This window comes from Lissotriton vulgaris, chromosome 7, assembly GCF_964263255.1.
Source record: "Lissotriton vulgaris chromosome 7, aLisVul1.2, whole genome shotgun sequence".
Classification (NCBI taxonomy): Eukaryota; Metazoa; Chordata; class Amphibia; order Caudata; family Salamandridae; genus Lissotriton; species Lissotriton vulgaris.
The window spans coordinates 711,074,128-711,087,779 of record NC_141695.1 but is presented as its reverse complement, the minus strand read 5'-3'; the positions used below and the strand labels follow the sequence as shown (position 1 = coordinate 711,087,779).

Sequence of the window (13,652 nt, the reverse complement as noted above, 5' to 3'; positions counted from 1 at the left end):
GGTATGCAGCCACTTTCATCAAACAAGCATTGGCATAGCCAATAGGTCTCTCATATGCAAGAGCTATTGACTTTGCCAATTTGTTTTAGCCATGTTGTACACCAGTGTGGCTGCTGTTCAGCATGGCTAAATATTAGTGGCCTAGAGGAGATTTGCAGAAAGTGTTGTGTATTGGAGTGGCATAGAGTGGAGTAGTGTTGTAGAGTGGAGTGGCAGAGTGTTGTGTATTGGAGTGGAGTACAGTGGGGGGGCCGTAGAGTAAACTGGTGCAGAGTACATTGGCGTAGAGTGTTGCAGAGTAAAATGGCCTAGAGCAGGGCTTGAACCCGGGCATCCCTACCGGCACCGATAGAGTCGAAGACTGGAAGAAAAAGAATGATCAAAAGATCAAAAGTTTAGTCAAAAAATTACTAGGGGTAGAGCTTCTCCGGATCTGCGCTAGCTGGCGCGGAAAAAAGAAGAACTGACGTCAGCGCGCATGGGCGGCGTCTAAGTACTCCGACCACGTCATTCCGGCGCTAACGACGCCGAAGATGAACGCGGAGCCGCAGACGACGCCTACCGACGCGCAGGGGTATTGCTATGCAAAAATTTCCGGATCCAGTCTGACGCCTGGGGATATTCTAAGGTAAGGAATCTATCACTAACGTGTCTCTTTCAGATATAATTTTTAAAAGTAGGGGCACGCCATGCCCTTCCAATCCTGCCCACTTCTACCACTGTGTACAACAGCGGAAATGCAGTTGTTACCCTAGATCATAGCTTTCCAAACTTTTCATGTTGGTGACACATTTTTTGGAGATGCATCATTTTGTGACACAGTAAGGCAGTGTAGCGAGCGAGCCCGAACTACCTAAGGGGAGTTCGGGTGGGGAAGATTTTCTCCACCCAGCAGAACATTTTGAAATACAAGTGGGCAAGTGGTCTCCCTCTGTCTACATCCCTCTGTCACCCTCCCCCCTTTGTCTGTCGCCCTCTGTCCCCCTCGCTCTATCCCCCACGCTCTCTGTCTCCCTCGCTCTCTGTCTCCCTCGCTCTCTGTCCCCCTCGCTCTCTGTCCCCCTCGCTCACTGTCCCCCTCGCTCACTGTCCCCCTCGCTCACTGTCCCCCTCGCTCTCTGTCCCCCTCGCTCTCTGTCCCCCTCGCTCTCTGTCTCCCTCGCTCTCTGTCTCGCTCGCTCTCTGTCTCCCTCGTTTTCTGTCTCCCTCTCCCTCTGTCTCCCTCTCTCTGCCCCCTCCCTCTGTCTTCCTCCCTCTGTCTCCCTCCCTCTGTCTCCCTCCCTCTGTCTGTCTCCCTCTCCTTCCCTCTGTCTCCCCAGACTCCCTCCCTCTGTCTCACTCTGCCTCCCTCCCTCTGTCTCCCTCTCTCTGTCTCCCTCTGTCTCCCTCTCTCTCTGTCTCCTCCCGCTCCCTCCCTCTGTCACCCTCTGTCTCCCTATCACTCTCCCTCTCTGTCTCTCTGCCTCTCTGTCTCTGCCTGTCTCAGTCTCTGACTCTATCTGTCTGTCCCTGTCTCCGCCTCTATCTGCCTGTCTGTCCCTGTCTCTGTCTGTCCCTGTCTCCCTCCCTTTTTCTCCCCCACTGTCTCTCTGCCTCTCTGTCCTTGTCTGTCTCAGTCTCTGCCTCTATCTTCCTGTCCCTGTCTCTATCTGTCTGTCTGTCGCTGTCTCTGTCTGTCCCTGTCTCCCTCCCTTTTTCTCCCCCACTGTCTCTGTCTGTCTGCCCCTGTTCCTCTCTCTGCCTTTATCTGTCTCTGTCTGTACGTCTCTATCTCTGTCTGTCTGTGTCCTTTCCTCTCTCTGTCTCCCTCTCTCTCTCTCTGTCTCCCTCTCTCTCTCTCTGTCTCCCTCTCTCTCTGTCTCCCTCTCTCTCTGTCTCCCTCCCTCTCTCTCTTTCTCTCTCTCTCTGTGTCCCCCTCCCTCTTCCTCTCTCTCCCCCTCCCTCCCTCTCCCCTCCCTCTCCCTCTCTCTCCCTCCCCCTCGCTCCCTCTCCCTCTCTCTCTCTCCCTCTTTCTCCCTCTCTCTCTAGAACTCCTCTCTGTCTCCCAGCCTCTCTCTCCCTCTTGCCTGTCTCCCTCTTGCCTGTCTCCCTCCCTCTGTCTCCCTCCCTCTGTCTCCCTCCCTCTGTCTCCCTCCATCTCTCTCCCTCCCTCTGTCTCCCTCCATCTCTCTCCCTCCATCTGTCCCCCTCCATCTGTCCCCCTCTATCTGTCTCCCTCCATCTGTCCCCCCTTCTGTCTGTTGCCCTCCCTCTGTCTCCGTTCCTCTGTCTGCGTCCCTCTGTCTCTGTCCCTCTGTCTGTCTACCTGTCTCCCTCTCTGTCTGTCTACCTCCGTCTCTCTCTCTGTCTCACTCTCTTTGTCTCTCTCTGCCGGTCTCCCTCTCTGCCTGTCTCCCTCTATCGGTCTCCCTCTCCCTCATTCTATCTATCCCGGACTCCCTCCCACTGTCTCCCTCCCTCTGTCTCCCTCTCTCTCTGTCTCCCACGGTTTCCCTCTGTCTCCCTCCCTCAGTCTGTCTCCCTCCCTCATCTGTCTCCCTCTGTCTGTCTCCCTCCCTCATCAGTCTCCCTCTGTCTGTCTCCCTCCCTCATCAGTCTCCCTCTGACTGTCTCCCTCCCTCATCAGCCTCCCTCTGTCTGTCTCCCTCCCTCCCTCTGTCTGTCGCCCTCCCTCCTTCTGTCGCCCTCTTCCCTCTGTCGCCCTCCTCCCTCTGCCTGCCTCCCTCTGCCTGCCTCCCTCTGCTTGCCTCCCTCTGCCTCCCTCCCTCTGTCTTCCTCCCTCTGTCTTCCTCCCTCTGTCTTCCTCCCTCTGTCTTCCTCCCTCTGTCACCTCACCCCAGCTTCCAGGGCACACACACAGCTGCATTCGAGCACTTCACAGGTCTTTAAAAGACCATAAAGCAGAGTGTCTAGGGATGCCTCTTAATCAGCAGCAGATATGTGCTAAGTGCCTGCGACACACCCACCATTTGCAGGCGACACCGTACTGTGTCGGGACAAACAGTTTGAAGAGCTCAGCCCTAGATAAAGCAAGGGTGGTACAAAAACACCCTTTCGCATCAGAAATCCTGTCCCTCAAAATCAAGAATGCATTGATTTTGCGACACCAATAACAAAGCCTGCGCTTGTTATTGGTATATAAGATTATATTTACAGTTAAAATTGCTGAAATGCCCTCCTGAAGGAGAAAGATTAAGGGCAGCGCCTGTGCCCACATGCCTCAGACATTTTAATTCCTTCTTAAGAAGAAAACACAATGAGGAAGGCAGCGAAATGCTGAAAGGAAAGATCTTTTGCCTTTGAGCACGATATTATTTTCTGATGGAAAAATAAGAAGAAAGCTTGGCCCAGGGCATGAAAAGCAGTCAGTGGATACCTGTTCTTGTGCCTCCATCTCCCTGTGCTGCATCTTCATCTCTGCACAGCGGACTTGATTGTAGCTGTTCTCCACCGCATCCTGCAAAACCTAGAACAGAGATCAACACAGAACAGATTATTTCGTGATTGGTAGAAAGCTGTCCATAGTTTCAAATGCAAAGAAATCCATAGGCTAGACGCTAGACAAACATGGTCTCTTCTTGTGTAATCCGTTCAGCATTTATTTAAGATAGGTTTTGGGCCTGCTCCCTTGATCGAGCTGACATTGTACTTCCCTGAGTGGCACTGCTGTGGACGGGAATCGGCGTCCATTAAAATGGAAACCTGGTCACTGCGCGTGTCTCTGCCTGTTCATGGTCTTCATTGTTCATTTGGCGAGAAGTGGTGTAACCTACAACTCCCCCTCCCATGCAGAATGTGACCTGGGGCTCTTGAGTCTCCTATAGCTCACAGATATTCATTAACTGTGGGCTCGATGGGGGTCTCCTGAAGGGTTAGCAACACCACTGCACTGCAGGGCACTGTGTTACGCCTATGGTCAGGGTTAGCCTTTGGCATGGGCCAGCAGCTCGTCAATCCCACTTGGTCTCTATCTGGTCTGTTAAAGACTTTGTAATCAGTAATCGGACAAACCACCTACTCGCTGCATGGGAACAACTTATCACACCGAACACCATGATGAACACCATCGATTCGGGAGCACCCATCGACCCCTGTCCCCACTAACTCTTCAATCCTGGAAAAGACTAAATCAGCTTCCTACTTAGCACCATCCTCAACATCTCAATAACCACAGCCACCGTCCCCGACGAGTGGAAACACAGTGAGGTCAGCCTCTCCTTAAGAAACCCTCAGCAGACCCCACTGAGCTCCAGAACTACAGCCCATCTCGCTACTTCTGTTCCCCGCCACAGTCCTGGGGAAGGCCATCAAACTCCATCTCACCAAACACCTGGAGAAGTGCAACCTACTGGGCCCTCTCACAATGAGGCTTCAGAACCAACCCCAGTACCGAGACAGCTCTGTTGACATCTGCACCCTAATGGACAGAGGATAATCAGCCGTCCTGATTCTACTTGACCTCTCTGCAGCTTTCGACAAGTCTCGTCTCCCACCACACAATCATCAAACGCTTACACGAGGATGGCATCACAGACAAAACACTCACATGAATGGCATCCTTCATTGCGGCAGGCACCCGGAAAGTCCGACTACCTCTCTTCACATCACAACTCACAAGCCAAGCACAAAATACATGCTGTTCCACAAGGCTCATCCCTCAGCCCAACACTCTTCAACATCTACTTGGCACCACTTGCAGACATCGTCATATCGCACGACATCTACATCATCTCCTACGCCGAAAACACCCAGCTGATCCTATCGCTCTCAGCCGACCCCACCACGACAAAGACTAACTTCCACAACTGCATGAAAAGCGTCTCAGCTTGGATGAGGAAAAACTGCCTCAAGCTCAACGCGGACAAGACAGAAGTCCTCATCTCCGGCAAACAAACTGGCCTCTGGAATGACTACTGGTGGCCTTCACAACTTGGAACCACTCCCAAGGGAAAAAGACCGGATTCTCAACCTCAGCATCATCCTCGACCGCGAACTATCCATGAAACACCAAGTCAATGCCGTCTCCTCAGTCTGCTTCCACACGCTCCACAAGATTTTCAAGTAGCTACCCATCAGCACCAGGAAGATGGTAACGCAGGCCCTCATCACCAGCTGACGAGACTACAGCAACATACTTTATGCAGGCACCACCTCCAACCTCATGCATAGACTTCAATCGATCTACAACATAGTGACCAGACTGATACTCAACCTGCCCAAGAGAACCCACATCACCCAGCACCTGAAGGACCGCCACTGACTTCCAGTTTAGAAGAGATGCTACTTCAAGCTCCTGACCCACACCTACAAAGCCCTCCACAACCATGGACCCACCTAAATGAACCACCGCATGCACTTCCACCAACCACCCAGGAACCTCCGCTCTGCATACCTTGGCTTCACAGTGATCCCCTACATATGCATAGCTGCACCAGAGGAAGATCCTTCTGTCACCTCGCAACCAAAGCCTGGAACACCCTCACCCTCCACCTGGCACCCTCACTCCCCAACTTCAGGAAGAGGCTCAAGGCCTGGCTTTATGAATGAGCCCGGCAGCAGGCACCTGGATACCCTTTGCATGACAAACAGCGCTATACAAATACTATTTGATTAACATACCTCAGCGTAATTGTTTAGCACCCCTTAAATCCCCTACCCTCCTCCCATCTTCCTCGCACCTCATGCCGTCACACCCAACAACCCCTGACCCCACACCAAACACCGACATTTCTTTACGCCCAGGGCGCTGTCCTGGTCAATCCAATTTAGGGCCGGGCCTGCTTTTGGTGGGGAGATGAAGTGCCTTACCTGCAAGATTGTTCTTTAAGGTATTCAATCATAAGCTCACTTACGGTTTTCAGTAAAAGTGTTTATAGTCGAGGTGGCTTGTTTTAGAATGGGTGACATAAAAGTAAATGGAGCGGGAATACCTATGACCCCTCTTCAATGCATCTGTCTTACTGTTTCAGTACAGATTGTACCTGAATAAATATGGCATGGTCTTTCTCCAGCTCTTGGTATGGACATCACACAAATCTGGAATTAACAGGACTGCACGTATGATTTCATGTATGTACCACCATTCAGTAGTATTCTCTCTATTGCCATCAGAACATCTGGGATTTCTACATACTGCTAAAATGAAACCAAATATTTAATACTTTTGTGACTCCTCCCGCAGTTCACAATGTACTAGCACACTGGCCCCAAATCAGATTGTTTTCTTCCACCATGGGGCTCAGGTGTTTAGAAAGCTGCTCGTCGGTTGAAATCTACCACACTGGTTTTCTTGATTCCTGCTCCTCACCCTTCAAACCCTATGATAAAAACTGAGTTATCACGCCACCGGCAGCATCTGCTCATGAACCAATACTTTGAACCCGTCAACAACTGACCACTGGACCTCAATATACCATGCCATACCTTCAGCCTAAATCCTTGACCAATCTCGAGTCTTTGCCATTGTTTCTCTGAGAATGCATCTAGGGTAAGGGTATGGAACGTACACCCTTCCAGTTCTGCCCTAGGTGTAGAAAAACATAGAGGTGCTGAGAGTGTATCAGAGAGCAGTGCTGATGGGTAAAGAAGGCAGGGCTGTGGCTAAAGTGAGGACTGTCTTGGAGAGTCAAATGCAGTTCACTTTCAGCCAAAATGATGAACATTAAGATGGCTGCTCGCAGACCCCTGCATAGCCACAGTATGATTCATATACTAGGTAATTTACTCATATATCCGTGTGAATATTCATGTATCCATTCATTCAGGTAAAATGTATGCAGTCATGGATACGTTGATACTGTCATCAATCTTTCGGGATGTCTTTGTGTTTGCTTTGGCCTGGTGACACAGTGAATTGTAGTCATGGAGTCCAATTGCGTCGGCTTGCTTGACCTATGATCCATCTGAGGTCAACTGAGCAAGCAGCACTGGGCAAGGAAACTGTAATGAAATGTATGGAATGGTTTACTTGAGAGCGCAAGAATAATACCACTAATGTGCAATAAACAATTACACTGAACTAACTACTAACTGGGTTCCAGAACAGTGTGCTATCCGGCATAAAGCCAATCATTGCCACGTCAGGGGTAGTAAGTGCTACATAAATAAGCTGACAATAAAAGAAAAAAGAAAAGAAGTCTGGAGTTTAGTGAGCTTTTCTCCCAGTTCCCATCGGCGTGCCTCTGCAACAGATCCCAGCATCACAAGTCTTCATGCTCACCAACGCCGAGGCATGACATTGAAATGGTTTGCACCCTGAATATGGAAACCAGAATATCAATGGAACACAGTACTGAGAACAAAATATCAAACCTTAAATATCGACCAGTATGTATGTACATTGGATATATATATATATATATATATATATATATATATATATATATATATATATATATATATATATATATATATATATATATATATATATATATATATATATATATATATATATATATATATTCAAAGCACGTAGTTGTGGAGTTAAGCAGTAAATCTATACTTCCCTATATGCAGTTACCTCTCGATATTTTGCCCCTCGATATTCTGCTCTCGATATTCTTGTACAAGGATATTCTGGGTGTCGACAATCAGTCGTACAACCCATTAAAATAGTTCTGTATTTTAGCAGTGGGTAAAGTATCGCCTGCATTTCAAAAGTGTGATGCAGCCCTCCTGGAAGTGAAGGCGGGAGCCTTCCCCAGCTGTTGCACACTGCTGAGGAGCAAAGGGGATTCCTGGATTGAATGACAATGAAACCTTCGCATAACAACCATTCGCAAGAACAGCACTGAATCTCCAGCATACATAGGCCATGTGCTGCTGACACAAAACAGAAGCCTTAGGGCTCGGAAGCAATGCAACCATGGCGGGAGACTACCGAAATAAAATCTCTCTCTTATACTTCATAGTTTCAATCAAAAGAAAAAAAAATAGTCGGTTTGTGAGATCTTGAGCACCACTTATTTATGGCACTGCGGCATGCAGGACTGTGCAGCAAACAGGTGTGCCGGAGAATATTTACATGTACAGGAGGAAGGAATATGTTGATATGGGGAAAGCACCTGTTTCTGCCAACTGCTGAAACTTGACATGCAAGTCCAAGCTGAAATCTATTTATAATCTCTCTTCCTTTCATGCAAGCGTCCTGAACAGGTTTTGCAATTCAGTGATACACTGTAAACTGAAAAGCTGGCAAGATTTGTGCAAAAAGAATATTTCCCGTCTAACCCATATTTCTGTAGATTAATTAGGGGGAAATAAGCACTGATGTACGTCGATGTACTTTTGAATAGGTCGCATAAAAAGGATTGGTAAGGCCAATATGTATAGTGTTGGCTTCGAGGGCCTTTTTGTTGCTTTTGTCAGTCCTTTTGTTGGGGGAACTGGTGGGGACTTGCCAGAATAAAAAAAAACATTAAAAGCAAAAATATGTTATGGATTCAAAAAGCATACCACTGCCATAGTAGTCTCTTGAACTAAAGTGAACTTCGTTGTATATGAATGTGCTCTACACGAGGCTGCAGTATGCTGCCACTCACAGTGAAGAAAAATGTGATTGACATAACACCTGACCAACGGATAAAGAGGGCTGGCTGAAAGTAAAAGTAAGTATATTATGCATATAATTTTACTGAAATCAAAAGATCTTGGCTAACATCAGACCTATAAAATAGAAAGTCATGGACAATTCAATGTACTCATTCCCACACTCTTGCGCACTGCCTCCTGCTTTACCCGAGTAACCAGTATGACCAGTCCTGTGAATGTGTGTTTGTATACGTTGCCGGAAGCCCCATATGACGATGGACGAGATGTTCCTTTCATGAATGTGTCTTCAGCTCTTACCTGAACTGTAGCAGTGAAAATGCGTGCTTGATATGTTGCTCTATACTATACGTGTGTTGATGAGGAGACTAGACTCTAATTCTTTTCTTTGTTTCACTTCTTCTGCTTTACCCTGATGATATCCTTGCTCCTGTGTTGCATTTACTTAGGCAAGTGGAGAAGTATGCTGAATGTTATTGCTATGTGCGTCATGGACCACGTCCTAGCCTTTTCAATTCCGAGGTGTTTGCGCGGCTTTGTGCCAGAGTTTTCTTTTTTAAACTAGCATTAAGTTGTTTAAAAAAAAAAAAAGGGACCTATTTTATGGGCTTTCTGCACCTACAAAAAACATACACGTTTTTGGCATAGTCAGGCCTATGTATTGGTGCAAACTCCTCATCAATATCTCTTTGCAGCCTAAACATACAGTACAAAAAATGTGAGATAATGTCAAAATAAAGCAAATTTGCATAATATTTTGTTGGATTTTGTCAAATGGACAAACATAGATCCAAAAAACTGCTGCCATGAAGGTTTGTAGTCTAGTAGTACCAAATACGTGTAGATTTGCCTAAAGATTGTAGTCTACACAATCAATAAAGTGATATTAGAACAGATCACAAAATTGTGGCAGACTAAATTAATGGTGCACTGTTCATTTGATGACAGCCATCAAACCCAGAACTATATAGAAATTATAAAACTTTACATTTTCTTTTTTTTTTAATTAAAAGATTTTTATTAGCAAAACGATAGCAGCAAGATTACATAAATACATTAAATAAGGACAACTTCAGCAATTTGATCATAGATGGAATTCATCAACACGAAATCTTCATGACAATAATACATTTTTTAATAGTCTTGGACTCAGCCTTACTGGTCAGGAGTCACGACCCTGTGTCGTTGTTACTAATAATAAATTACGGGCATCAAGGCAGAGCAGCAAGGCCTTAGACCAAGCAGCTATTATTTATTTCTTCAAAGATTTCAAGCTCGAATACAGCACCCAGATCCTCCTCCCTTTAGTTTTAGCCCTCTTACCCTTTCACTCATAACGTGCTTTTTAGGTCTCGTGACCTATCAATGCGCATGCGCATTGAGAGAAGCGAGACTATAGGGCTTTAAACAGACTCTAACTAACTGGCGATTTGGTGCTGTGCCCGTGCACTTTTAGGTCAATGCGCTTAAATGCGCGTGCACATCATCAAATCGCCGTCTGTTCCCTCAGCCCCACTCCTCCCACACCTTTGAGTGATGTCACTGACCATGTCATGAGTGATGTAATATGTGACGTGAATGAATGAAAAACAATTTTTATCGCGCAACTAAGCCCGGTGGGCGTCAAGGCGCATCAGCAGTGCATTGCAGGCGCGCAAGTTGTAGTGAGTCCAACTAACTATAACGTGGGAATTTCAATGGTTTTATGTCAGTAAAATTTCCAGCTAACTATAACTGGTGTCAAACCTATGTTTTTTTCAGTGAATTTAATAGGTTTTTTTAATGCTAATTCCTAACTATAACTGGTGTGAAACCTATGGTTTTTTCTGTGAATATATATATATTGCGGACAGTGAAAACGCATTAGGATGTTTTTCATGTTTGTGCACATGTGATCTATGACGCCAAGAGTGGGAGGGGCACTTTGCACTTTAAATGTAGACTATGGTGTATTCAAACTGTGACACGTGATCAAGGGCTTACGGGCTTGAAACGTGTTGTGTTGGGTCACTTAAAATAAAATCACTGCCCACTTGAAATACCTCAGAGGTCTGTGTCTCTTTCCTCGCCTGTCTGCTGCTGCGGAGTATCAGGAAGTGGTCGAGTGTTTCTAGATAGATAGATAGATAGATATATATATATATATATATATATATATATATATATATCTTTTTTTTAAATAAATTTTTTATTGAACATAGCAATGGATAATCAATGGTACAATGCATCTTTACAGTTTTAAATAAATAAATAAATAAATAAAGAAGAAAGACATCTATATACATATATATATCAGACATGAGAATTAGGAAAAGGGGAAGAGATTCATCGAGGACAGCAAAAAGGGAATACAAATAACGATTTAATCTAGAAGGAACTGTGCAAAATCCGCAATTTATAAAGTGTCGTTGTAAAAAAGTGCAAAAGCCTACACTAAAGTGCTACTGCATGTGCAAAGAACTATGATACAGCGATATCCAAAAGAAGTGCTAGTGCTTTTAATTGTATTAACCCTTTCTTTATCTTTATCCTTCTTTTGCTGCTCATCCCTCCTTCAGTTGTTCCAAATCCCCAAAATATTTCCAATTCCTTTCAAATCTCTTAATAGAACCTACTCTGCCCGCATATGCTTTTTCAATAAGACAGGTTCTCCTCATCTTATTAAACCATTTTATAAGTGATGGAATTTCCCTTGATTTCCAGTTTTGTAATATTAAAGAGCGAGCAATCGCACATGATATAAATATAAATACCTCCTCCGATTTATTGATATTGCTTCTATCCTTGCTTATGCCAAACAAGGCTACTTCTACCGTTGGCGAAAATGGTTTTCCAATGGCCAATTCAATTTGCGCAAATATCTCTTTCCAGAATGACTCCAACATCGGGCAGGCAAAAAAAATATGATACCATCCCCCCTGGCCATGTGCTAAGCATCTAAAACACTTATTTTCTGTTCCAGGAAACATTTTTTCCATAGCCTATGGCGTATAGTAGGCTAGCCAACGAGACAGAAAGGCCATCCTCTTATAGTTGGCAGCACGCAAGGATTTGTTTCCCAGTAAACAGAGAGCCTCCCAATCTTTGAAGGAAAAAAAACACTGGGTCGAGAGACTTACTTTATTCAGATGTTTAACAATGAGTGGGGATTGGCCAGAGCAATGAAGCAACTTATACCACTGCCCTATCCCGCTGCTCTTCCTACCATAAAGGTTATTTAGTGAATTATTAGGGGTATTCAACAAGCCACTTCCTTCCTTTTTAATAAAATGAGTGATCTGAAGATATTCAAAAAAGGACAGTCGCCTTAAAATGTTGGATCTAGTTATCACCTCTTGCCAACTAATAACCCTATTTTGGACTAGCAAGTCTCTCAATTCCCGAAACCCACACAATTCCCATTTTTTAATCTTCGAGAAACTTAACGGAAGTCCTATTTTACTACATTCAAACAAACTTAGATATTGGGAACCATCAGAACCATGTTTTTTAAAAAGCAGCAATAAACGCGTAGTATATTCTTTCAGCGTCTTATACCTCGATTTTTTGGGGAGTTTTGCGGTCTTTAAAAAAAATAGGGATTTGAGAGCCTGCTTCTTGGACCATCTTCTCTAAAAAGAAATTGTCTCTTGTCTGATACACCCTTAAAAGACCTTATTTATTTATTTATTTTATTTTAAAAGTTTTATATAGCGCGGACAAGATCTTTGCAGATATCAGAGCGCTTTACATAGATGGTGGCGTACTCATACCAATAAATCAAAACAGTACAAATAGGTTACATAGAGGGGTACATGATGGGGGCGTAATCATACAAATAAATCAATAAATCAAACAGTACAACTAGGTTACATACGGGGTATGTGAGGGAGACTACTCATCTAAGTAGGCAAAGGGGTCAAGCAGGTAGAAGCATGTAGTACAGTGTTAACAGAGTTCTAGATACTAGTTCAAGTGTATTTAGCCATGAGGATAGCTTTTACTTCTTTTTTAAAGAGTGTAGTGGATGGGATAAGCCTTGTTTCTGGAGGGAGAGAGTTCCAGATCCTAGGTGCCATTCCAGAGAAGGAGCGCTTATATGTTTTTTCCTTCCGGAATCTTCGCGGTTTCAGCAGAAGATTATTTGTGCCTCTAGTGTTTCTGGTTCCGCCAGATATTGTCAATTTCTGGTGTAATGCCTAAAGATTTTGCTGAGTCCACGATGGTGGGTTGGACATTGAGTGCAGTTAGGTGTTTAAGCCAGGTTTGAGCAGTGGAGCTCTTAGCTGGAGGTGAGATCAGAAGGAACTCTGTTTTCAGGGCATTGAGTTTGAGGTGATTATCAGCAAGCCAGGATTGGGTGCATCTGATTGTTGCGTTCAGGAGCAGGATGTCATTGGGAGATTGTAATTTGAGATAAAGTTGGGTGTCATCGGCGTACATGTGAAAGTGTACATTGGATGCTTGTAGCAAGGTGGTGAGTGGTTCCATGACTAGGTTGAACAGAGTTGGGGATAAAGAGGAGCCCTGGGGGACTCCTAGCGTTACAGGTATTGGCGAGGACAACAGGTTGTTGCTCTTGAATTTCTGCGTCCTGTTGTGAAGAAAGGAAGTGAACCACTTGAGAACAGTACCAGATAAGCCCATTCTTGTGTTTAGGAGTTCTAGCAGATTCTCATGTTTAACGGTGTCGAATGCTGAAGAGAGATCAAGAAGGATGAGGAGGCAAGTGTCGTTTTGGTCTAGCATTTGAAGTGCGTCGTCAATTATGTGCGTCATTGCCGTTTCAGTACTGTGTCCCGCTCGGAAGCCTGACTGGTGCGGGTTGAGGAGATCAAATTGCTCAATGTGATTAGTCAATTGTAGTTGTGCGCATTTTTCTAGTAGTTTGGCGAGGGTGGGAATATTGGTGATGGGTCGGTAGTTGTTGAGGTCGGAGGGGTCGGCTGTGGGCTTTTTTAGTAGAGGTGTGACTTGACCAACTTTGAGGGAGTCAGGGACGCTTCCTTGTTGGAGAGAGCTGTTGACAATTTTAGTCCAGAGAGGGAGAAGCAGAGGGGTAAAGTCTTTTACTGCGGAGGCAGGCAAGGGGTCAGTGAGGTGATTGGATGGTTTCAGGGTGTTGA

General features: G+C 45.3%; 1 protein-coding gene across 2 annotated transcripts in view; it reads right to left on the bottom strand.

The window, feature by feature from the left end:
• The window catches only part of CEP112 (centrosomal protein 112), a 2,145,639-nt gene that overhangs the window by 108,617 nt on the left and 2,023,370 nt on the right, over positions 1-13,652 (bottom strand). For both annotated transcript variants that reach the window (XM_086930940.1, XM_086930941.1), the window contains one exon: positions 3,377-3,466. In XM_086930940.1, the coding sequence (XP_086787066.1) occupies positions 3,377-3,466 (90 nt within the window). The remainder of the gene's footprint in view (positions 1-3,376; positions 3,467-13,652) is intronic.